Source organism: Hesperophylax consimilis, chromosome 16 (genome assembly GCF_061612785.1).
Source record: "Hesperophylax consimilis isolate HC1 chromosome 16, BYU_Hcon_1.0, whole genome shotgun sequence".
NCBI classification, from domain to species: domain Eukaryota; kingdom Metazoa; phylum Arthropoda; class Insecta; order Trichoptera; family Limnephilidae; genus Hesperophylax; species Hesperophylax consimilis.
In genome coordinates, this window is record NC_142851.1 from 28,268,715 (window position 1) to 28,295,965 (window position 27,251).

General features: G+C 34.4%; 1 protein-coding gene across 1 annotated transcript; it reads left to right on the plus strand.

The window, feature by feature from the left end:
• Nucleotides 1–857: 857 nt before the first annotated feature.
• Nucleotides 858–27,233, plus strand: alph (protein phosphatase alphabet). The gene is made up of 4 exons (XM_089641115.1): nucleotides 858–2,090; nucleotides 7,176–7,293; nucleotides 18,795–18,888; nucleotides 21,684–27,233. Exons 1-4 carry the CDS (start codon nucleotides 1,287–1,289, stop codon nucleotides 21,760–21,762), a joined length of 1,095 nt encoding a protein of 364 aa, XP_089497241.1. The 5' UTR covers nucleotides 858–1,286; the 3' UTR covers nucleotides 21,763–27,233.
• The last annotated feature ends 18 nt before the right edge of the window (nucleotides 27,234–27,251 follow it).

Genomic DNA, 27,251 nt, shown 5'->3' on the forward strand with positions numbered 1-27,251 from the left:
GTGTATAATATTTAATTTTACTTATTATATTTTAGTTATGTTTGGTTTGGAATTATAATCTTGATTTTTTATCCAGGCTACGATATATTTTTTGAGAAAGTTTGTAGATGTGTTTGTAATTAAAAACGCATCTGTAAAATTGTACCTACTACCTTCCACTTATGTATTGTAAGTTTTTTAAAATGAGTTTTGTAACTCATCAGGATTGCCTCTGGCTAGAAATAAAAAAAATATATGTATTTTTACTCACTGGGGAGTCCACTACATTGACCGACGGAAAATGCATTGCATTCGCATTCGCAGAAATAAATTTATTTGAGTATTATCCTATCGATGTAATTCTTTATTGTTTTATTACTATCAACTTCAAAAAATGATCGCATTATGATGCCCGAATTTACTTCCAAATTCTTTTATCACTCCAGCTAATTTCTAAGGTTGAATTAATAAAATATACAGCCTAAACATGAAGGGGAATATTTTTTTTGCCTTTTCAAATTAAATGAAAACATGGTTTTTAGTATTAGAGCAAAGCATAAGGCGTTTTTATTGAGTGTTATTTTTTGGCTTTCACCCTTTAGGGCCATCATGGCCATATTCATGAATAAACGTATTATTTTGATTGATGCATAAATAACATTTATTTGGGACTCTTCTATTCAAATTTCAAATATCAATGACAACTCATTCTTATCTATTTTTATTTTCGCGCATGCGTTTCTTGTTCAAGGTTCGTTCGCTTTTACTACGATCTACGTTTGAGATTGAATAAAATTGACCAATGGAGGAATGAGCCCACAGCCGTAGTCACTTCGACAGCCAATGAAACCACAGTACATTCCGCGAGTTAGCTCGAGCCTCGTAAGATCAAGCGACCGAACACAATATTGTATTTTTATTCGCCATTCACGTTTTCGATTTTATTTGTGTCGCTTTCGGTTTATCTCGCGTATGTGCGCGTATATGTGTGAATTATTTATTTAGGTTAGGTTGTTGTAATAGTTTTAGGTGAATTCGTGTATTTAGCTTATCCCATCTGACAAACGCCACCCGAGATTTCAGTGTTGGAGTGCTTTTGCTTCGGGAGTTGAAATAATATATTTTTGTAATCTGTGCATAATTCCTTTCCTGGCAGTTGTCGACTATTATTATCTCCTCGATGTGTCAAATCGCGAAACAGTCGCCAGTGAGAAATCACGCGTAGAAGTATTCATCTCCGAGTTTAAGATGTGTAGATAGTGAACGGTATCTTTAGGAGTCGCGGAAACGAGTTGGTCGGAGCCAGGATGGGGGTATGTTTAGATAAACCCATTACGGAGAAGTTCAACGAGCAAGGATCGGGTAACGGCTTGAGTTATGGAGTGGCCTCTATGCAAGGCTGGAGGGTCGAGATGGAGGACACTCACGTCGCCAAGACGGGGCTCGGGAACCTGCCCGACTGGTCGTTCTTCGCCGTGTTCGACGGGCACGCGGGGGCCAGTGCTTCTGCTTACTGCGCCTCCAACCTCCTAGAGACGGTATTACAGACTGAAGACTTCAAACACAACCAAATAGCCAAAGGTATTCGGTCGGGGTTCTTGAGATTCGATGAAGAGATGCGGGAGTTGCCCGAGGTGGCCAGGGGTTCCTCGGGCTCCACGGCCGTGTGCGCTTTTGTTTCTCCCGACAAAGTGTACATCGCTAACTGCGGAGACTCCCGCGCCATCATCTGCCGGGACGGGGTCCCCGCGCTCACCTCGCACGACCACAAGCCAGTGTTGCCCGAAGAGCGGGAGCGTATTCTGAACGCTGGGGGCTCCGTCATGATCAGCCGGGTCAACGGCAGCCTGGCCGTGAGCCGAGCGCTGGGGGATTACGCCTACAAAAGCGTGAAGAACCTGGGCCCCTGCGAGCAACTAGTGTCCCCCGATCCCGAGATCCTAGTGTGGGATAGAGACCTGGAGAGGGACGAGTTCCTAGTGTTGGCGTGTGATGGGGTATGGGACGTCATGTGTAATGAGGATGTGTGTTCGTACGTTCAGGCCTTGCTCAAGATCACCAACAACCTGCAAGAAGTTACCAACAGACTAATTGACACCTGTCTCGCCAAGGTATGGATAGAATAATTATTATCTTTTTGTTTTGTCAAATACCAGTCATTCATGTCAGATTATTGCAGCTTATTATATTCATTTGTTTAATGGAATCCTTGGAACACGCAGGTACCGATATATCATTTTTACTTGTTATGCTACTTCGGAGGTTGTGAAAACATCATAGTTGCATTGGGAAGTTCATGCTGATTTTGCTCATTTTATAGAACTCTTGAATGACCGCAATCATATTAAAAATAATTCTTGAAAGCCAATTTTGTTATTTAAATTGCATGCTGATTAGTCATTGGAAAAATACTACTCCTGATATTTAATTACAAAATTTTCCAGAAGTCATAATATTTGTAATTGAGGTTATGTTGGCCATGTTGTTTTTCCAATACAGGTAAGCCCCTACTATTGATTTGGAAGGTTTGTGATAAGGCAGTATATTTAGTGACTAAGGCTTGATTAATCTGGACCCCGCATGTTATGCAATTTTGTGAAAAAAAAACATGATTATGTAACTTACATATTACAGGTAATTTCTTAGCAATCTAAGATAATCACTATATTGTTATAAATTGTGGATTAAAAACCAACAATTATACTTTATATGTACTGTTATTACTTATTACACACTAACAAAAGATTTGTTTCATTTCTGATGGTCAGTCATATTTATTCAATAACACGGGCATGTGCCTAGCATGGTGGTCGAAAAATTCCTCAATGCATGTAACAAATAATTTCATTGAATAAAGAAACTTAAAAAAAAAAAATGGGTTCGTCCCATTCTGATATTTTTATCATTAGTAATGTGGAACATTGATTGAGATTTGCTGCAGCAAATGAACCCATAATATTTGTTGAGAACTAAACAAAAGTACCACGCCATTCAGTAAATTTAAATGATTCAATACTTCATGGAAAATAATAATCTAGAAAGTGAAAAAAAAAACCTTGCCATCAGTCCTACCTATATTGCTGACTTCTAACTGTTGGTATAAATGTGTGACGCATAGTCGAGCATGGTAACTCGGTGCCATAAAATAAGAAGAAGAAGAAATGCAATGCAATGTGGGCGTTTTTGATGTGCCAAAAGTATGTGAGATCTGACAATTCAGTCTCGGTACAAATTCAACTGTTGCCCTGTTTGTATGCTGCTGCGGTATCTGAAAACACTGGGTTTTTATTTACCATGAATGTATAGTCCAAAAATAAATGCAGGTTTCATTTTGGGAGGTGCATATGGGTACCACCGCCCCGGGAACCGTTCATTGGATAACCGATTCCTCTGCCATGGGTGGCTAGATTCATGGGGTGACATCTGTCCAGGTCTTGGCAGAGGATGCATTTGCCCACTAACTGCACCGCAGTGGAGGGATGGATTCACACGTCTATAACTCCTAGACACACTGACCTACCCACCCCTCATACGTTTTTCCTTCTCAGAACTTTTTTTTTTCCTTAAAAAGACCCTCCACACAGCATCCCCGAAGACAACATAGGCTTCCTCTGTGATAATATTAAAAGTACTTAAACTTAAAGATAGGTTGCATCTCATACCCCCGGTAAATAGAAGATATTGTTTTGTGTGTTTGGAGCTAAGGGATTTTTATTATCAGTGATTGATGCATTTGATTTTAGTTGCACATTACATAATAGAGTAAGTATGTGAAAAGGGGAGATCGTTTATGCTTTTTTTTCCAAACCGGGTACTAAACTTAAAACCTTCCAACAAATTTGGAATTTGTTGAGAAAATAATATTTTCTTCAAGTTTTGTATGACCTTTTTTATTGTTTCATAATTTACTCTTAACTAAATTCAGTTGTGTGCCATGCAGATAGTGCCAAATTCACTTGTTTTGTAATGTATATGACAATAACAATGGAAATTAACTTACGTAAACATCTGTGGTCTGTAGAGCAACCTTACCTTCTATTTTTGTTATTTTTATACATTTTGATTACACGGAATATTATAATTTATATCATACCTTTAAAATACGTAACATAACCTCCAAAAATGTAGCTGACTGCCACTATTTTTTTTTAATTTTGGCACAACCTAGTTGACAGCAAATGTGTGTATGCGTAGGAAGGATTTGCCCGCTGGTTTGAGTCTACGCTTCCTTTATTGTGTGAACCAAAACCTCGGTATTTAAAGCACTTAATAGTTAGAAAACCCTGGCGCAGTATCTAAATTCTGAACAGTGCCAAAGCTTATTTAATTTTGCACAACTCTCGTCTATACTTCCCGTCTCGATTTGAATGCTTCATTTATCATAAGATCTATCTCTCCATTTGCAGAGATCTCATCGTAGTTAATACTGCAGCCAACATAAATTGAAGTATAGTGGGATAATAAACTTTGAATTTTTGCATTTTACTGTGTATGTATGTGAATATTTTGTATAAACATGAAGATTTTTGAGTATTGATATAATATTTGAAAGTATGAATCGCTATTATACTAAAATAAAGTTGCTACCTGCATCTGTCTGTGCACTTAGTTCTTCTAAACTATGCAACGGATTTTGATAGGGTTTTCACTATCATTTAGAGAACTTCTTCTGGAATGCTAACATATATGATACATGCAAATTATATTTATAGAAAGTAGAGAAAAGTCGATGTTTTACAATCAAGATGTAAAAATATATATTTTCGGGCACTACATTGCTAACGCTGGCTAAACCTCATGAGATTCATCAAAATAATGTACTACGGAATTGTATATCTTAAAAAGGCCAACAGAAAAGTCTGTGATGAAATATGTCTATCTCCTAAAGGTAACCCCCAGTAACGCCGGGTACACATTAGCTAGTATGTAATAATATAATCCAGTGTTCAGTGCTCTAAATCAGCTCTCCGCAACGTTTTATCACCACAGCTCTTCCCAGAATTCCCTTGGCACAACAAAAGTAAAAACGTGTAAAAATTGGATACTCCAATTAAAGATTTTTATGTTTATTTGATAAATTATATACCTACATAAAATACATATGAGGAACTATAACTAGGTTACCCCCTTTTTTCAAAACGCGACAATGAGACAGGCTATGTTCAAAAAAGCCCTTTTGAACTCGCAGCGTAAAAATCCATTTCATTGTTCTTATTGAAGCTATTTGTATACGCAAAAAGTCATATTTATACAAACATGTGCTGAATCATTAATGCAATTATTACATCACTGAACGCAACTAGCCATGTTAGTATTATGATTCAATCTAGCCAAAAAAAATTCTGAGAAATGCTGATTACTTCTGTGTAAAACAATAAGGATTCATTCATTACAAGTTTAGTTGTCTTGTAGTTTGGTTTCTGTCTGTGAAATATTTATTATTTTGCGCACAGAACTTGTGATGTGGTTTAGCGTTATTGCGTCTCCGAGAACGGACAAATTAATATTATTTTTTGTTTGCAGAGCAGACATATAACTGTGTACTGTGACAGTCGATCAGAATTCAAACAAACAAATCTCAAATTTAACCATAGAATAAAGAATAACACAAGTGGGCCATGTTTTGTTATCCAAAAGTCGTCACATTCTTTGCTAAAATTAACAAATTAAAAATCGATTGGAATGGCAAATACAATATCGGGCAGTGTAAGAGAGACAGACTATGAAATGTTGATTGGATGGTAACCTGAGAACTCAGGACCGTGACTAATCAACAGGCTTTTGAAAAGTGATGTCGAAAAGTGAGCCGAAACAGAACATCACTTTTCATGACTATATCACCTCAAAAACTTGTTGATTTGTCACTGTCCTGAGTTGCTGGGTGTTCGGTCAAAGGTATGCATTTCATTTCAGTGTAGTCGTGGGAGTGTTACAAACTTAACACAAAAACAATAAAACCTGTGACAGACAACGCTATAAGCGCGCTATATTTTCGTCGCTTGGCCTCTATTTCAGTATATCGCTCGTCATACATTCCCATTGGTAGTGTATGGTATTGGGAGTGATATGCTAAAATAGCTATCTAAATAAAAAGTGTTGTGCAAAAGTCACCAAGCATTCCACAATAACAGTTTAAATGTATTTTTAGTTGTGTCGATTACTTATAATAATTTAACATGTCTCTTAAGAGGTTCATTTCCGATATACTATGGCTTCCTTCTAGCCTGGTATTTGTCGTTTCATAAACACACAGTAACATGCATTGTTTGCCCTCCATTTGATATTCATACATATTAGTAGGACTTCAGAAAAACTCAATACATAATTATTAATAATCTTTATGAATTGAATTACTGTGTCCTAATGTCTGCTTTTGTATGATGTATTTTATTATATCTTTCTGATTGTCCTATCAGACATATTTCACCTTTGCCAGAATCATCTGAAGGTGAGTTACATTAATTTGTATTATATCCAATTAAGTGATTTTTGGGGTATTATTCAAATTTGCAAAAACGTTTTGAGCGATTGATCGTCTTAATGTGCCAAATTTAAATAACCTAAAATTATGGGAAAAATGGAGAAATCAATGTGGATTCGTTGGCTTCAAACTGCAGTAAGCAGTTCATTTGTTTCCATATTATATAGAATGATATTAATTAAATATCATTCTATGGGATACGTATTTTTGATCACATTTAATAATAAAATAGTGCATTGTCTTGACAGAAAACCTGTGCAAATTTCAAGATCCCAGAACTCACTGTTAAAGAGATTTTTTGTGGGTCTTAGATTACCTGCTTTATAGATGCAATTATTAACAGTCGGATGGTATTGACATTGTCACAAATTAATGGGACTAGAACCGTTTAGTGGCTGAGTGCTCCACAGAGACAGGTTCTGAGCATTGTTATTTGTAACCCGGGAATGTTTGGCCAGGCGCGCACGGGTGACTTTTGACGCGGCAATAAGTTTGTCACTCTCAAAATCTACTGCAGTATTACATGGAGGTGCGCATGCGTGTAGGTGCTTGTAATTAGGGTAACTTTTTATCGATTTTGAAACTGTTGCCTGCCCTTGATCTTTCTTTTTATAGTAAGGTTATCGGCAAAAAGGGACTTCTTTTTGGAAGTACGATATTTATGTCATGTAACATTAGTTTTAATTTAACATGGATTTTGTTGGTTGTGTTCCAGGGGAGCTACGATAACATGACGGTGGTGCTGGTGAAGTTCCCGGGGGCGCCGGGCGCCTCCGCCGAGGGCCGCCAGGAGGACGGGCTACTGGAGGACGCCATCCGGACCCGCATCACAGGTTGCTATACCATGCTGCCCGGCCTGACGTTGAGGCGCCACCGCAAGCGCAAGGGGGAGCTCTGACAGCCCAACCTAACTAGCCCTCACCACAACCAACACCCTCACACACCCCACTGGACACTAACACTAACACCGTGGCCTTGCATGATACTCTACCCTGTTCACCCAGAAGGAAACTGTTACAAACAAATTAGAATTTATAATAGACACAAGGGAGATAAATCTTTATTAGTACTGAGCTGCGTGCACAGAAGTGTCGCCAACGTCTTTCACCTACTATTGCAAATCGCATCTCGGAACAATGGCACCCTGCCTTTATTTTTACCTACACAACACATAACTTACATTGGCTCCGCCGCTTTGATAATCCATACAGTTTGGTCCTAGCTCGGCCACAGTCAGTATGTTCCCATGCCATGTCTCCCTTTGTTTCTATTATCTATGGCCTGGCAATTCTACCAGGTTGACTCCAGCTGAATGTACAAGCGAGACCGTGAATATAACGACTATCTATTCCCTCGGCCTGAGCCATTCTGCTGGTGTCAATACCTATTCTTTTTACGGTTTACGTACGGGTTTTATTAGGATGTAAGTTACCCAAATTAAATATAGACTTGTTATTAATGGCAATATACATGCATTAGGTTATATTCCCTTAACGTTGCAAGGTATTTGATGCCTTATTATTCAGCCTTATGCCCTTTTGTGCCTAGTTTGTTTTTGGAAATGTTTTCTTCTTAGTAAACGGATCTAATATATTCAACCCTGTGCCTGTTTGTGCCTAGTTTGATTTTGAAAATATTTCCATCTCTGTGAACAAATCTAATGTATATAGCCCTGTGCCTAGGTTTTCTTTCGGTGAACAGCTTTGATTTATTCAGCCTTGTGCCTTTTTGTGCCTAGTTTGTTTTAGAAAATGTTTCCTTCTCGGTGGACAGATCACTAATATTAAGTTTTAGGGTGTATGGACCATTTGAATAACACATTCTAGAATAACATTGATGTTTAAGAAGATATTGACTGAAATGGCAGAAGTATAAAATTTTACATAGATGTGTCATATTTGCATTCTATTAACCCCTAAGGTTATTTGTTCACCTTTGGGAACAGAAATTGTTATGCCTTCCTTACCGTCATAGTGAGAAATATGATCTAGTGTTAGAAAAGAAAAAAACACTACGCTTTATATTCAAATCTAGAAGTTAACTACAGAAGAATTTAAATGTGCACCTGTAGGAAACCAAAGGTTCCAACTTTGGAAAACCTGGAATTATGAGGGAATTTTCAAATCTGTTTTCTGTGGCCACCCTGATTCTGAAATTATAATTTTCAAACATTCATGGGTAATTTATGACGATACTAGGGGAAAAAAATAACTTAATTGTTGGCTCTTGTTCGTAACACATTATCATACTTAATGGATATTTATTTTACCACAGCAAAATAAGCAAATGTAATGGTTATTGCTTCCTGCCTTTTCACCGTCAATAGGTCCATCAATATGGACACTTCAGAGCGACGAACAAAACGAACAGATCTTCCAGGCCGCCACGCAGAAAAGTTCACAGTGGACTGCGCTGTAAACTGTTACTTTTCTTTCGGACTTTACTTTTCTGCGCGGTGGTGTGGAGCGGCACGCGGTACCGTCACTCCGAAGTGGACGTGTAATAACCGCAATTATGTAGTCAAAGGAACTCTGGTCATTGTTCAGTAGCTTAAAGACAAACTGCCAGCCCTGTTTGTCCAGCTAATAATAATAATAATAATTGGATAAATTTGTATAGTGCCATTTTGGAAAAAATCGCCTCAAGGGCGCTAACAATCCATTCTTTGTCGAATTCTATTAATTAACACGCATCACCGTTTAAATCAAGGCGGTATGTAGAAAGAGTTAGATTTTTCATGGTCTGGGGGTTAATAAAACTTTATTTGAACAATAAATTCAGTGAGAGTAAATGCCACGGCAGAAATTTGCAGTTATGACGTTATGTCAGGGTCGAGCCGTTGCTACGCCATTAGCTTCGTCCAGACTCTGAGGGGTGTGCTACGTATAAACAGAATCAAGCAATAGTTGAACACTAATAGAAGTGTCCAAATATAATTTATTATTATATTTAATCACAATTGATTTCACACACTTTATTTCGCCCTTTTGGTGGCTTCACTATTTATTTACTCTGGACGAAGCAAATTATTGTTTTGTTTGCATGATACCACTTTACCTGTAATTACTAATATGTATATATATACACTTGTATGGCAAAGGGAATCCTATTTCTTTTTGAGATTAAACACTGGTTGAAATAATGTGCCTTAGTATTTAACTGTTGATAGCCGTTATCAGCTTCGTTCTTGTTTAAATGGAAAGTATAGTTGGTGACAAATAATATATAGTGGAAGAGGGATAATTTTACCTATCTGCATGAAAAATATTTACCAAAAAACCAAATTATTATATATTTTACCTTATCAGTTAACCACTTACCCATTAATCATATATGCTGACTTTTAATTGCGTATTGATTATCTGATATACATTAGATTGTTTTGTTTTAACCAAGTTGAACAACATCCAAATTTAATAATGTCCAGTAGGATTATTATTCAAATTATACACAGAACTGCAGAAGTTTTATAAGTATCCAGTTAATAAACCGTTAATATACCGGTCAGTGGTTGAGTGGGCATAGCGCTTGGGTCTCACCCGAGCGTCACGTGTTCGATTCCTCGGCTGGCTAAGTCCTCCATCACAACACAAGCAACATTTTCGGCTTTCTGTGGTGGTAGTAAGAGATTTTCAAACATTGTTGGGTTATTCGTAACCCGGGAATGTTTGTCTTTCTTTTAAAAAAAATAAAAAAAATATATATCAATTAGTTCTTCTCGCTGAAGAATCTTCAGAAAAAACTAATGATATTATCAAAATTGATTCTTCTCAATCGGCGCTCTGTCTGTCGCCATTTTGGTGTTGGCACCGTTTTGTCCCAAAATACTTTGTAGAAAATCTTAGGTAAAAAATAATGATTCATGCCCACGAAGCGCACATTCTGCCTATCGGTCAAAAATGATTTCTGGGTTATTTTTTAATGACATACACGCAACTTCATTTGGCCGATATAATATGTGGTTCCATGGTAACTCCGACTCTTCCAACCCGGGACAGTGGCAATTCAACACACCTTTTAAAAGTTAAATAGAGTCATTAAAAGTTATGAAAAAATGCCTATAAACCTAACCTAGCGTAAGCCGTTTAATTTTTTTTTTTTTCATCACTTTTCATGACTTATCACTTTTCAAGAGTGTGTTGAATTGCCACTATCCTGAGTTGCCCTGTTACCGTAATATGCACTGAATACATTGTATCCCGAACCATTTAATTATATTTATTTTCACCGTGTGATATATTCTGCTAAGCAGGGATTACAGCAAAAAAAAAAATTCTTAGAAAGGAATATTATTAACCAATACATAAATAAAATTCCTCAAGATCATTCTTTGACTACATCCTTAGTATTTTATCGTGATTAATTTTTAGGTTACTGTCCCCTGTTTCGCTTCCTTCTTCTTTAGGCCACTGTTTTGGACACCATTTTTGCCCTGATGATGGACACTGCAATGCTGTCCGAAACATTGGCTAAAGAAGGAGTTAGCGCAACACGGCATAATACCCTAAAAACAAATCACTATAACATTTAACCTGTTAATATTTTTGACATAATATGTCAATGTATTGCAATTTATTCCTTGCCCCAAATAAATAAATAAATATTATTATTATTATTATTATTTATGTAGTAGGTTACAGGTCTATTTGTGTAAAAGTGGCTAAAGTCGAACCAGTATAAATATGTTTATGACGTTTTCATATTGCTCAACCTTTTTCAGAGCAATAAAGACAGAAGATACACATGTGAATAGTGATGACTCATCATCACGAAAAAGCGGGTTCGACTAAAAATACTATAAATTTATACTAGTAAAATAGGTTACAAATAATGTTATTGTCAGTTGAAATTTTATTTTATATTATTATTTAGAAAACAGCTTATCATATTTTTAATGAAAGTAATGGATCAATACAAGTACATGGTTATTTCCGCTCTACATCTTCCTAACTACTTTTTAAAATTAATTATATTTATATTCTTTTCTTACCTCTTTCCCCGATTTTCAAAATTGTTTCCTCTCTGGGAATAGAGCATAGTTATAATACTGCTGTCTAATGAATAATAATATTGTATTCCCAATAATAATATGCGGGTTTGTTTACATTTAAAAATTTACTTAATCAATTAGGTAATATAATATGTAAAATTTTTTAAAATATTTTATACTTATCTATTCATTTACGGGTTATTAAAATAAGTCATTTTCTTTTTTGTATGTGCGTACCGCACATAAATCCCAACTGCTTCCAACCGTCTGGAGCCAGTGAGACTATGGCATCCCCAAATGGGGCATGTTGTGTGGCTGAAGGTAGTGGGGACGGGAAGGAGGTGGGAAAGTACCTGGCTATTCAGATCTGGTCACCAAACATGGCTAAAGCCATTTCAATTCTGAATGGTGGTCTTTCTCCAGGGCGATACTGAGAGCATCTACCGGATAATTTTATAGCTGAGATTAATTTTGAACAAATTTCTCTCTCTCTCTATCTCTATCTCTATATGTTTTTAATACAGTAGCAATCTAGTAATATAGTGCCTGCTACTTCTGCATGGTGGCAAAACTGATTTTTTCTTTTCAATGCTTTTGTCACCTCTCTCAGACCAAATGTATTGGGCTTGGAAATGTGGGCTACTACTTTAGTGTCACCTAACGTCTGATATATCTTATCGTCCTGAGATACCACAATTCAGAATCGAGAAGTTGCTTCAAATTATTTCAGTTATGTTCAGTAACTAGATCTGAAAAAAAAACTAGTTACTTGGAAATCTTCCTCTTTTCCTCCCCTGTTTAGTTTCACCTCAAAACACTTCCCAATTGGTAATGCCACGGTGCCGTTGCTCAAAGCGAGACTCCTGTATATATACTCATATTTAAATATACTTGGGAAGACAGATATTTAGTTCACTCCTCCGTCCAATGTAATGTTCCCAAGACCCAGCTTTCAATCCTTAATTTGATTTCTTTAAAAACATTTAGAAAAATATCTATTTTTCAACTGTTAATACTTACTTGGTGCTGTATTGATAAATCATAATTAAACCAATAATTTTTAACTTTATTAGACTGTTATTTATTTATAATCATGTCCATCTTCAGACTGGTACATTTTTGCTTAGAACTATGGTATTTATAAATACCAGTCTGAAGATAGCTTAACCTAATTGTCTGAAATCAGTCCGAAAAGAAATAAAAATGGAATAAAGTTGAAAAATTATTGATTTTATTATACTTTATTAAAAAAATTGTTTTTACTTTACATAAAATATATGTTGCCACTGACAAATAATTCTAATGCATTGTGCATTTTAACCACCACGTGATTACACTTTTGTTAATGAATAACATCTTGACTATGCAGATGTTAATTGTTCCTTGCCAATTAATTGAACTGCAACAGTTCATTTTTATTAATGCCATCAAGTTACTTTGAATGTCACATATTAGTTCAAAAAATATATCCCTTAAAAATATCTTATATTTTTTATTAAATTTATTGTTTGCTTAGGTATTTAATTAAAACTCTGATAATTTCAATTTAAACATTGTTAGGTAATCAATAATACTCATAATAATTGTCAAATTGACAAGGCTAGTGATAAACCTAGTTATTAAAAACACTTGCTTACAAGTTCTATATATCTCAGATTCAAATAAAAGTACTCAAAACAAATGGTGAAAAAATAATATCAATAACTTTGTTACAACCCAATCTCAAGAGGGTTATGAAGCAATACCCTGAAACAAAATAATTTCCAAAGGAATGTTAAATCTCAGTAACAAAGTATTCAATAAAGTACCAATGGAAAATGACAATAAAATACAATATATTTTTAATGGATTTATTTCAGACAAAGTTAATCCCACGTAATCCTATTTGCAAATAACTGATTCGTCCAAATCTTATTTGTATGAAACGGCTTGGAATTTAGGTGGGTCTATGTTATATATTTATTATTTTTTTCTTCAATAGTTGCAAAATTACTTAGTGACGTCTTACCTACTTGTCTACTTTGTATTTCATTTTAATATTATTTTTCTGTTTTGTGTTACTCGCTGTTATATGTTATTTATGATATTTTCCTAGTTAGATATACAATACATATTATTTCTAAAGTTACGACAGAATCCTTATATATTTTTTTAATGTTTTGTCGAAGATGTATCCATTCCATTGGTTTTGAGGAATCCAATATTCGTAATATGTGTTTGTACTTGTGATAATTGTCAATGTGCCAAAAAAAATAAAGTCAGAATTTATTAAAATAAAATATTACTTTAATATTTAAATTATTATAGGGTGTACCTTTTTGACACTTAGGGGGATCTAGATCTCATTATTAGATCCAGGTCAACCTAATTTCGTAAGTAAGAAGTTTATCAGTAGAATCCTTTTATCCTTGACCAAATAATTACGTTATCCTAGTGAGGAAAATCTACAATAGTTAGCTTGTTTTCCTCGTACTTTCTTCAAGTGCCAATGTATTATATTTAGGACAATAATTAAATTATTTTTAAATGTGTTATAATGTTACATTATTTGTGTTACTGTTGTCTTAGAAATTTATTGTGAAAGAGTCTGGCGTAATTGCAATCAATTCTATTGTTATTTTATTTTAATTTTTCAAGAGTCTTTGGTGTACTTGCAATAATTCTATTGTTATTTTATTTTAATTTTTCAAGAGTCTTTGGTGTACTTGCAATAATTCTATTGTTATTTTATTTTTTCAAGAGTCTTTGGTGTACTTGTAATAATTCTATTGTTATTTTATTTTTTCTAGAGTCTTTGGGGTAATTGCAAACAATTCTATGGTTATTTTATTTTAATTTTTCAAGAGTCTTTGGGGTTAATGGATGTTTATTACGCCTCTGTATGTTTTTTTTAAAATCTCCATTTGGGTTTACCGTGGATTATGGGATCTCATAATGCCACTTAACCTGAATGAAGATTGAAATCTTATTGGCTCCAGCTTGTTAAAATGCAATAAGATAGTTGTATTAACAGGTTAGTCCTACTTTGTTTGAATGTATTTTTATGTAATTATTATTGTAATACATGTAATGGTTTCCGAAGAAAACCAACTGCTTGGGCCAATGCAGTAGGTTTGCCACCATTTGTTTGTTATTTTATTGAATTATTTGCAAGTCCTCGGATATGTAGAGACCAAAATGCAATAAATTTTTTGATTAGCATGTCTGACTGCTGTTTTATTTTTGATGATTTTCGTAAACAAGTGGAGATCAAGAAACATACAGCTACCTGACGCATTGGCCCGAGGAAGTATTCTTATTATTTGAACGAAATCTCAAAAAAGTGATAGTAAACCAATTTTCAGTTTTAATTGAAAACACACAATCTATTTTAGCGCTATCATCTTTCATGACGCACTTGATAAGCGTTAGATACCTAATGTCAACAAAAAATAATATAATTAGATTTTTTATAATAAACTGATGATTTGTGCCTTCTCTGAACAAAGAATTTTTTTTTTTAAATTTTATAAATCGGCATTCCACAACGAGATTTTTTTTTTGTAGAAATGTTTAAAAAAAATATATATGGTTTTGGCGGCCTTGGTTGGAGTGGCTTCTGACATCATGATAAACAAAATCACAAGACTTTATGGGTCGATTTTAATTTGATATTAAATAGTATCTTTTCTACTTTTGGCAAAACTGAAAATTAATGTTGACTTTAAGCTCTATAATGGTGCACTACAAAAACAATTAGTGACGAGATGATGAAGTTTTATAATTGCTTCTTCAATTAAAAGCAGTTAAATTTAAGAATAAAAGACATCTCAAATTTGACATTCAAAATCCAGTACCATCCGATGACAAAATTCTTTTGCCGTGACGTCACACCTTAACCCACCTTTGGCGGGACTTGAAAAATGAAAACTTTGAAAATATTATAAATAACTATGAAAACTAACGTTAAAAAATTTATTATATATATGCTGGTATTTAAGTTAGAAGGTTTGAAGTTGATTAAAAAATATACATATAAACAACAGCCTTACTAAAAAACATGGTGTAAATATTATATTATTAAATATACAGTATAAAACTTAACTTATTACCACGGCGTTTGTTTGGTTAAAACGGTCTTAACCCAGGCTCAAGGCCGGCTTTAACACACCATCGTTGAACGGGCGTGGAAGAATCTAATTAGTAAGACAGATAATATATATGGAATGGAGTTCCTTATTTTAGAAAATTGACAATTGCTTTTTCCATACTTGCAAGTGTGTAGCTTTAAATATTCAAAAAGACAATTTTTATCAGACTACAGCCCTTTATGCATTCAGATCATTTGTAAAATCAAAGATAAAAATACATAAATAGGTATTCTGATTAGGTAAGCAAGCTAACAACTTATGTTTATCAGAAGCCAGCATGATTTATATCATATAACACTAACATCAGGAGTATGTCATTATAACTTTGCCAAACTTTTATCTCCTAATTAAATGTAATTAACAATCTCAGACTTTTCTGATAAATGTGATTGGCTTGCGATGATGACAGATTTGGTCTAGATCGGTGTCAATAAGTTTACAAACTATTTTTTCAGATTCCTCCATAGATAATTTTTCGCACTTCAAGACATCCGATCAAGCTAAAAGTCGGCAGATGACAATGCATTCTATCAAATTTTGGTGGCTATCATGCACACACACGAGTTTTAAAAGAGAAAATAGATATATGTAATATAGGAGGATTGTCATCACTTTAGTAAAAATTACGCTAGCAGAAAAAATAAAATGAAACCTTTTTAAAATCGAATGATTTCACTGTGTATATAAAACAAATATGTATTGCTTTATTTGGAATATCCGAAAATGAATAAAATAAAACATTACAATGTTTGTAATTTAATTATAATTAATTCACTGACAAATTAACAATATTATTATTCATTATTACTGTACTATTTGTTTCACCAATTATTAATTATATAATATGAGATTACCACACTTTAATAATTAAAAAAAAAAAAACAAATCTTATCACAAATTTTTTAAGTTAAATAAAAAAATTGAAAACAACACCATGGGGTGACCGAAGTTGATTAATTCTGCGAGATATGAATTTAAAAATGGACTTGTTGAAACGGAGTGCTGAACAAGAATGTCAGCACGTTGGCTTGTTTTGGCTCTAGTTGGTTGATTGAGTTTTGGCAAGCGGCCATACCTGATTGGCCGGACTCAGCAATAATAATGCCTTGGATGATATTTTCTTTCAAAGCCACTTGCCTGGCTTCCTAATTCTAGTAAGCCAAGGCTACCAACAAATACCTACACAACATGCCTATTGATTTTGTACTTATGGATGTGTAAATTGCTATGTACTTATTTGTAATAGAATAATAATAATTTAAATTCAACAACCAATGTGTGCCGTGGTTGTCACTATGTATTTGATTGATTTCCAGGAAAAGTTTTGGAAATATGAAAATAGTTCATTTTGCAGTTTATTTTTAAGGCGACGAATGCAAAATCATGTGTTTTTGGTTTGAAAATTTGGTCGCCTAGAAATGATTCAGATGCTTTAATTAAATACTGCGAGTAGAATACATCTTGGCCTTTGAAATAATCGAGTATTTTTTAGATAGGTAAGTCTTTTTATAAGCCCAGAAAAAAATAATGTAAAAGCCTATGAAAACTGCTTTAAAGTTCAAAATCTCCTACTTACGAACCCATTTTCGGTTATGATTTTATTGTATAATGTGGCAAATTAAGTTATTTATAAAATGATCGAAAAAAAATTAAATATTTATGCCTGAACATCCACAAAATAATATAAAATGCACTTTTTGGCCATGTTTTTTTCTTGCATAAATCAAAACATGCGGATGGTGTTAAGCGGGAATTTAAACCTTATCGCCATCTACGTAAGGGTTGTTATTGATGCCGGCTCAATTTAAAATATTACAAGACGTAGTGCATCGCCTTAATGTGAAACATCTTTTGGCGCTTCTAGGGGAGTAAAACCGATTCTTGCGAAGCAAACGTGGCAAGATGGGACTAAGCTCCTTCATGAAATTACGCTTCATTCAGCCAGCCTCATAACTTGTCGGCTCTTTCTCCCCTCTGCCAAAACTCTGCATGGAAGACCGATTCTTGTACGGCGTGATGAAACGACACTTCTTTCGGCCAGTCTCGTGATACGTCGGCTCGTTCCGCCCCGCCACCAAAACTCGGTGCTTTCCTCACTCCTCCTATATTGTCATTTCTTCTACTCCGCTTCATCTGTGTATATCGGAGTGAATTTAAAAACACAAGCGTCATTTCGAGCAGAGCGCTGTTTTCGTTTCTTAAAAGAAACGATTCGATTTTAAATATGAGTGACAGTGACATTAATATTGTCAGTGAAAATAAAAAAATCATCACAAGTAAATGCACTGCTCCCCGTTAAAAATAAAAATCATTTTCGGTGTTTTAGTCAGCCATCCCGTGACAGGTATTTTTTTTTTTTTTTTTTTTCTAACCACGAGTTGATATTTTAAAATACCGTTTAATGATAATAACAGCTTACAAAATTAGTGATATGTTATGTTAACTATAAAGAATTTTCACTTCATTTGTAATGAACTGCTTTTAAAACCCCAAGCTTAATGCTGTCTAACATCTATTGTATTTCTTTAAAAAAATAATCTGTTGCACAAGTCACATAACCAGTAAAACTAACAATTAACAAATATGTATTGCTTCCTGTTGAACTATTCAATTTATTGTTACAATACTCTAATTAAATTGTACATATTTTCAACCATCTGTTTGTCCCCTTGTCAGAAGGTTAAATTTATTATTATCTTGACTGATGCTATACTTATTGTGGTGTTGGTATTAATAATTGTAACATTGACGATTAACATCTTTACCGTCTCATTTAATTGTATGAATTATTGTATACCATGCCAATTTGCTCAACTTCTATCCCATATTTACTGATGAAATGAAGAAACTCAGACCATAGACCAATTTATATTATTCTCTTTACATTGAGAATTTCAAAGTTTGCCTTTAATGCCTGCTCTACACTCTCAGGCGCTCACCTCGAGTCGTACACGTGGCTCAAGAGCGAATGCCGCTTTTACTCAGGAGAGTGTAGAGCAGGTAAATATTAATGCCTGCTCTACACACTCGGTCAGACTATCCTAGACGCTCCCCTCGAGTCGTAAGACACGTGGCCGAAGAGCTAATGTAGCTTCTTCTCAGGAGAGTATAGAGCAGGCATATATTCTGAAATAAAATTGTTTTTGAGCATGATACTTAAAAAAATAATTAATGTATTGTCCGTGTGACTAATGTAATGGTTTATGTTTTTCAGAGCTGGTCAATCACAACCTGAAGAATCCGTCCACCATAGCAACTGAACTGCGGAACCTTCCTGGACTTCTCCCTGGCGGAGGAATTCACGACAAGTACTTATTACTCCTTTACTTGATTAACGTAGTTTATGGTAACCATAGTTAATAGAAGCAAAGAGCGATATACCGAGCTGCAACCAAACTCACGGACTATCAATTCAATTTTCAATGCTGGCGACACGGGCGTTTATTTTGTTATATTATTTATTTACATAGATACTTTATCCGCCTAAATAGACAGTCTGTTCCGAAGCGGGTAATTTACATATTTATTCTTGGGTAGAGTGTGTACAGTTGTTGCATGAGAGTTGGTTCGAGAATAAATTAATTGTGAAAATTCATAAATTTATGAGAACAAGCCTATGTATAAATTAGCCAAATATTATTATTATTTATAAAATCAAAGCAGCGGAGTCATTGAAAGTGTGGTAGTGTGTAGATAGAAACAAACACGGGATGTCACTGCGTAGATTCAATTTGCAGTGGAACAGTATAACAGAACAAGACAAAGAAAATAAAAAAGCTAACAGTAACAACTAGGAAAGTTAAATGTTATCTTTTTATTTTCTGTGATAACTTTCTAACTTAAATACCAGTATATTTTTTATTTTTATAGTTAAAATAATTTTTAAAAGTTTCAATTTTTCGGGTCTCCTGAAAACGCACCAATTCTGACGTGACCTGTGACGTCACCAGTCTCTAATAGCTTACTTTGTTTTTTATTCTTAAGATTACCCAAAATGTTAGCATGTCATCACTAATGTTATTGTATTGAACGAAAGTGCAAAAATACCGGTATTTAAAAACCTGTATTACAACATTTTTATAGGTTCTAATGTGAACCAGGGTTGCCAATGCATATGATCTACAAGCGATGAAGTGTAGTCGCACATTGCATGCGAATCAATATGTTTTGGTAACCTTTCAAGTTGACACAACTATTTGGGAAGCGGGTTAACATTTAGTTACAATTGGGAACAGATTTACCCCTGGTCTTTCCGAACACGTCTTGTGAGAGCACATATGTAAACTTTCCAGGTTCTTTTAGCAGACTTGATATTACTCGATACACTCCGAGGGTCACTTAAAGGTGGACACTGCGCGGTTTGTCTTAGTATAGTGGCAAGGTAATGATAAATTGTCACTGAGGTCGGTAAGTTTTTAGATTGTTGTCAGAACAGTATAGGTAATTGGGTAAGGGAAAATGAGGTGAGGGAATGCAGGAACATATGTTAGTGGGATATGCATAGTTGCGTCATGTTTCTAAATGAAACAAAATTAAGAATTTAATTTTTATTATACAGTATAATAATGTATGTATATATGTTTTATTATATTATTTAGTATATCTAGTAATTTTATGACTTTCTCTTTCGTTAAGGCTTTAAAAATAAAATTTGGAACTTCCTCACAATTATTGTAAATATTATTTTTCATATAAAATATCAATAATCAAGAAATGTTCAGAATCCACCCATTTTCCCCACAAAAGTGTTTTCCCGAAAAAAAACCATATTCTTGAAAAATCTTAGCAATTCTCTGCAATTTGGAGAATTCTCCACCAATTGGCAACCTTGATGTGGATATTCTATACCATAGATATATTCGTCACGTAGACTGGTTGTTATGAATGAGCAGATTCAGTTGTACCAATCAAACAATGTGTTTTAATATGCTGGTGTTTTGTTAGTTTTTAATTGACAATTTATAAATTCTACATATAATAAAACTTATATAGCGTTTGTTGATCGATCTGAATATTCTTTTTAAGCCATAATATTTTTCACCGGAGTTCCTTATTGTGTTCATGTGGGATATAATGTTTAATTTAGACTTGAAAATTATGCCCGTTAATTTTTTCGACAGAGAGAGTTAATAATTGGGTAATAAATAATTGGCCGACTTATTTAGCAAAATCTTATTGAATAACACTTATTTATGTTAAGAGTACACCAATCAATTATCTCGTTTAAGTTACTTTGTAGACAGATTCAATCTTCAGCGGTTATAATTATTTTTAAATTGTCTGCAAAAAGTAATACGTTAATATCTTTATCGAGTATATTAACACTTTCCTGGCCATGCTCGAAGCCTGTTCGGTGTGCATTTTTCTTCCAGTTGGCTGGCACTTTACTCACCTTTTATCGAGTACAAACTCCGTTCGTATAGATACTTTCGTCTAATTGGCCGAGTCCGAACTGTGTTCATGTTTGGTTTGCATATTTTTCCTATCTAAACTTCGTGTCATGTTTGTGAGGTGTTAAGTTTAGAGTCAAGTGGAATTCATAAATCACACATACACCCAAATCCTCGCTGTATAACAAACCGTTTCCATACAGCGAGAGTTCAAGTGATTCAGTTACCACGCAAGTTTAGCGTGTGATAGACATGTGCGACTTTTAGCGTGAAAATGGTTAAACAACAAAATTAAAACTAATTACAAACTACATTGTTTTATTTTGAAAATATAATAATGAAGAATCATTCTAACATATTCTTAAAGAATAACCTCAATTTAAATAATGGTTACGCAAATATGAATTATTGAATATGTGCCAGAAAGCCCGGCCGGATGGGGAATGATTACTCAAAGGAACCCGGCCAGTCAGGTGATAACTGCGTCATAAACTGCATTCGGACGTGGCCGGATACTCTTAGCACGCATGCAAATTCGCAGCCTGGAAAGTGTTAACAATATTGTTTATAAACAGTAAAAACAATATTGGGCCTAAATGAGACCCTTGTGGTACACCACTGATAGCAATAAATTGGTTGGAAAGATACAAATTACTTGATTAACGTAAGCTGATGAGAGCTACAGAAATAATCCAGTGTTTGTTGTGTTGCAGATGGGCCGTGATGGAGTCGCGCATGAACGAGCTGGGACTGTCTGACAATGAGGAGGAGGTTGGGGAGGAAAACAAATAAATTAATTTTTTATTATAATATTGTCAAATGTTAGTGGAGGAGATTTCTAGAATCTTTTCCTTCATTTTCAATGCAATTTTGTTTTTAAGTTTCCACTTCTTGTTAACTATTGTTATCTCGGTAATAGAATGATTATTATTATTATTATAAAAATTACCATGTAAATGCATTTCTAATCATGATTTTCTAATTTTATCTCTCGGGTTTTCATTTGAAAAAAAAAAAATTATATTTTTTAACCATTGACATTTTGTCTTCTGTATTATTTTTTATTGACTGAATAAAACCGATTGAATCATTTTATAATGGCGTAGTATGGAGAAGGGTAGTTCTGTAATATAACTTAAGACTAGTACAAACTTTCTACAAGTTGGGTGTTTAAACTAATATTATTCATAATAAATACCAACATGTTTTGATGTTCGGTGGAATGTCGTCAATGCTCTCCCGTGCCACATTCCTTAATAATGACAATTATTATTTCATCTTATGTATATAGTTGGACGATTTGAGTATTAATTTCATTATCTGCTCGTTGTCTGTGAAAATAGCGTTAGAGAATTGACGCCATTGCGCCGGGACCCGGGATCTGGAATCTTTCAAATACCAAATAAAAGCATAGCAGTTAGCACAAGGAGACCTCTCCGAGGCTCCGTGGTAGTTGTGTTAAAACTACATCTATATATTATTATATTAGAAAATTATTATTGTAATGTTAAGTATTTTTTATGCCAGTTGAATTTCCAAACTTTAATACCGAATACATTATATATTGATTATGGTTACCGTGTCGATGCATGTAATTCATATCTTAGAATAGATCTCCTAGAAAATAAAACTAACAGATTGGTTGAATAAAAAAATTATTACACAATCGCTGTTTGTTCAATGAAATGTTGTTAGAACAATGCCCCCTTTTGTTCTGGTTCTTCATTGACACGAGACAATGCCACGGTTATGAAAAACAATGAGGTTGATCATAAGCTGAGATGCAGACCGCGCAGCTCACTGCAAAGCAGGCAATGCAGATTTTGTAGTGTATGAACGAGTATATCTCTGTCCTGCGTTCAGTTGCGATCACGGCACAGTTTCAGCAGGATGTGTGCCTCGGCGGGCAATATTTTATTCTCACAAACGACCAGCGTCCAACCAGGCACAATGCTCCGACATTCCTACTCTGTACTGAGCTGTACGGTCTGCATTTCACCATATGCTCATCCTCAAACATGGAAATAACAACACTTTTATAATCACCGTTTGTTCAATGAAATGTTGTTAGAACAATGTCCCTTTTTGTTCTGGTTCTTCATTGACAAGAGACAATGCCACGGTTAAAAACAAAAAAGAAACACGGAAATAACAACACTCTTAAATAAATTATCAAACAATCGCTGTTTGTTTAATGAAATATTGTTAGAACATTGCCCTTTCTTAATAATAATTGGATAATTTGCGTAGCAACATATTTGTGAAACATCACCTCAAGAGCTCTGGGCTTTTGTTCTGTATCTCAGTGACACGAGACGATGTCACTGTTATGAACAACAATGAATATTGGAAATATACAAATTCTTTGCATTGTTTAGTATTTGTAGCTTGGAGCAGTGGGTCAGGTTTGTTTCAGAAGGATTATGTTTATTAGTCCTTTATTTGTAGAAAGCAATCATTTTGTAGTTTGAAATATGTAATATAATTCAAATATGCATTTGTTGCCTACCACTTTCACTTATCTTACTTATACTTATCAGTGCCGTGTTTGAGCTTAGTAGCTATCAATCAATTATTTTAATCAATCATAAACAGTCGCCCTTGGAAAATAAATGATTAAAAACATTTGCAAAGCTGAATTTCTCAAAGAATGATTGTCCCGTGTTAACGGAATGCTTTATTAAGATACTAGCTGACCGTTAAGAGACTGTACCCCGGCGTTGCTCGACTTTTCTCTACTTTCAATAAAAATAATATCCATGTATTATATATATAAACCTTCCGGAAGAAATTCTCTAAATGATAGTGAAAACCCTATCAAACTCCGTTGCATAGTTTAAAATAACTAAGCGCACAAACAGAAAGACGCGGATAGTGACTTTATTTTATACCATTTAGAGATTATAGATATGTCTTGTACATACCTGTTTGGGCATTTACTCAATGCCATGGATAGATTTTTTTTATCTGTCAGCTAATCATTGTTATAGTTAGACCAAAACAAAAGACCGTTGTCCACAATGAAGCGCGGTGTGGGAGACGAGTGTTTGGTTGCAAGCCACCAATGAACGCTAGCGAACTGCTAATAAATCACGCCCTTTGGCAAGAGACTTGCGTCTACTCACCTTTGCTTTCGGTTTAGCTATAATATCATATTTCATTGCTTGTTTCTTATTAATTTCACGTCTACCATATTAATTATGCAAAATTTTGAGCACGGTGCACATGCTCAAGAGTTGATTAACTTCTCCACTAGCAGTCTACAATGGAGTGCTGGTACCTACCCCGATGTATGAGGCATGGAACTGGCAGAGGAGGACGAAAGCAGACTGAATGCTGTAAAAATGAGATCCCTAAGGCATACGTGTGATAAAACCATGCATGATTGTGTGAGAAATGTGGAGATTCGCAAATAATGTAAGGCTGTTGTAAGTGTAAAGAGTAAGATTAAGAAAGGGACGCTTACGTGGTTTGGGCACGTAGAGCAAATGAACGAAGAAAGGAGTAAATGGAAGTTGGGGATGCCCGAGGAAGACATGGCAGATAAGATAGAAGTGAAGCAGATACTTGAGTCGGAATAATAGAAGAGTACGTATGAATGTGAATGAGACAAGGAGGGTGCGCCAATACTGAGTTGTTTGGCGGTCCGTCCTCTTGGGGTAGGCACCCCGGGCTGAGTGGCATCACGTCTGGGACCCATCCAGGCGTCATGAGTTCAATTCCTCAGCTGGCTAAGTCTTCCATCAAGACACAAGCAAAATTTTCCACTCATTGCGGTGTTAGTAGGAGATTTTAAAATTATTGTCAGGTTATTCGTGAACCGGAAGTTTGTCTTTCTATTTAAGAAAAAAATAAATACATAACAATATTTGATTTCCAATCTTCCATCAGGTGTTTTCCAACGTTGCGTTTCAACACATCTTGGTAGTCGTCAAACTAGTAAGTAATTACCTTTAGGTTTATAACCTGCGTCTATTTGAGATATCGCATTACGCGTGTCAATACATAAATATGTATGTAGAAAATCGAACAGTTAAAAAATTATTCTCTGTACAATGGGCCATGTTTCAATCAATACTATTAAATACCTTTAAAATAACAAGGAAAAGTTTTTGAATACATTCTCTGAATTAAATTATGTTCACTCACTTGTTGACTACTATGAGTTAGCTATAATGCAAATCTATTGTATATTCCTTATTGTCGTGGTGAGAAATATGATCTAAAATATTCAAATATATAAAAATTAAACACAGAAATATTTAGAAGTGCACCTTTTTGAAATCAAAGGTTCCAAACGCAATTAAACAAAAAATTATATCAAAAGCGAGGTGACATTATAATATTTGGCTAATTTATATAGCGCCGTTTTCGTGAGAAATCACCTCAAGGGCATTAAAGTTTGCAATACATTTGTCTAATAATTTTCTATATTTTTTCATTGTTCAAAATTTGAACATATCATAATTTTTATTTTTATTTATAATAATACATTTTGAAAGCGTATTTTATCACCTTTCAAACGCAGTTTTATGTTTTCGGATACGTTTAGAAATATTCTATTTATTTGGATTTTATTGCAAAACAGAAATACTCCGATCTTCTCTCAAAATATGGCAGAGGCCTGAAGAGTTAAAAAAACACTGTTATTGTACTTTTTTAACTAATTTAGTGCAGTTAATAAGTCTAGAAAGTTCTAAATACATGTCATGCATCTACAGTTAGTATAATTCAATTCAGAGCAGTTGACATAATTAAAAAAATATTTTTTCCCGTAAAAATTCCACGTGGTAATGGTTTCCAAAAACAATAATAGACACGGTAACAGTTTCCAGTTTCTACTATTTTAATAATCCACGGTAACTTTATGCTCCCGGTCTCGTAAATTATTTGTTTTTATTTTGTGTTATATATTCAGTTAGGAATGCTTTTGAAAGAGATTAGTGTTTTAGAAAATCAATAGAGATGCGCCATGAATGTGAATAGTACAAATGTTTATTTTTAATTATTATTTTTAACACGTCTTACTTAAATAGGATACACAGCCTGCTTTCGTGCCCAACGTGCGTTTGGCACAACTGCTTTAAATACCGCCACATAACTTGGTCAAATTAACCCGTTTTTTTTGTTAAAGTCAACACATAGACAATACTGTACTTGATAAAGCAACATGTTTATTTTTCATCTTTAACTAACAGTAGGCAGAATGAATGTATAAGGTTGACACTGCAATTGCAGTGCTTCATACGCTGAATAGACACAATTCTTCAACTCTGCAAATGCGGGGATCTGCCCCCTAGGGGTTAGGTACATTATAACCATAGACATTCAAATTAATAGACTTGCCCTGACATGAAATCTGGGCATGTCCATTGTGGAACTTTTCTACGCAGGATCTGAATATTCGTTCTTAAACGAATCGCCTGGCATAGCGACCCTCAAACTGAGTGAGGTGGCTAAATTATAACACATTTATAATAGTACCTTAAGTAAATAGTATAACAATATATCAATCTTTAGAAACAAGCCCTTTTTTTTTACCTGATTTGGGATATGCACCTGGTAAATTTTTTTACACGCCATTGTAAAAAGGACTAGTAATTCGTAAGCAGATTTTATTTTCGAAGACCGAATGATGATATTACAATGCGAGTTGCCTGTATACTGTCAGATTCATTTCTTGAAAAATCACCGAAAGTAGGACGGTGACGCCGCCTCCCGTGTTCTGCACACGTTGGTTTGTTCCCCTTTCCCAGATTGGCTCGTCTATTAATTTGGATGTCTATGGTTATAACACTGCTATACTGCCGTGGTAAGTAAAACACAGTAATGAATTGTCGAATTTTTACAGTTTTCTTTAACTTTTTAGCATATTTACAATTATTGGCCTAATGTACTAATTTTTTGCTAAAACATTTATTCTATATTATAATTTTTTTAAAGTTTGCTAAAAATAAAAATGTCTGTTGAAAATATGCATTTTTACTTACCGATGGTAAGTGCCAGTGGTAAGTAAAAAAAAAAGGTATTTTTTTTTACTTTGTTTATACTTACCAATGTTGAATTGATTGTGGTAAGAATAAAAGCAGTATTTAATATTGTGTTTTTATGCTAATCAAAAGTGGTTGCGGTCCTTAGCTACGAAACCGGAGGTGAAATTGCTATGACATCAAAATCTCACTTTTATTATTGCAAAAACACAAGTCATATTATATCTCTTTTGTAAAACAAATAGAATTAACCTCGCATATTCAACTCATTTTTGCTAAATACTGTGTTTT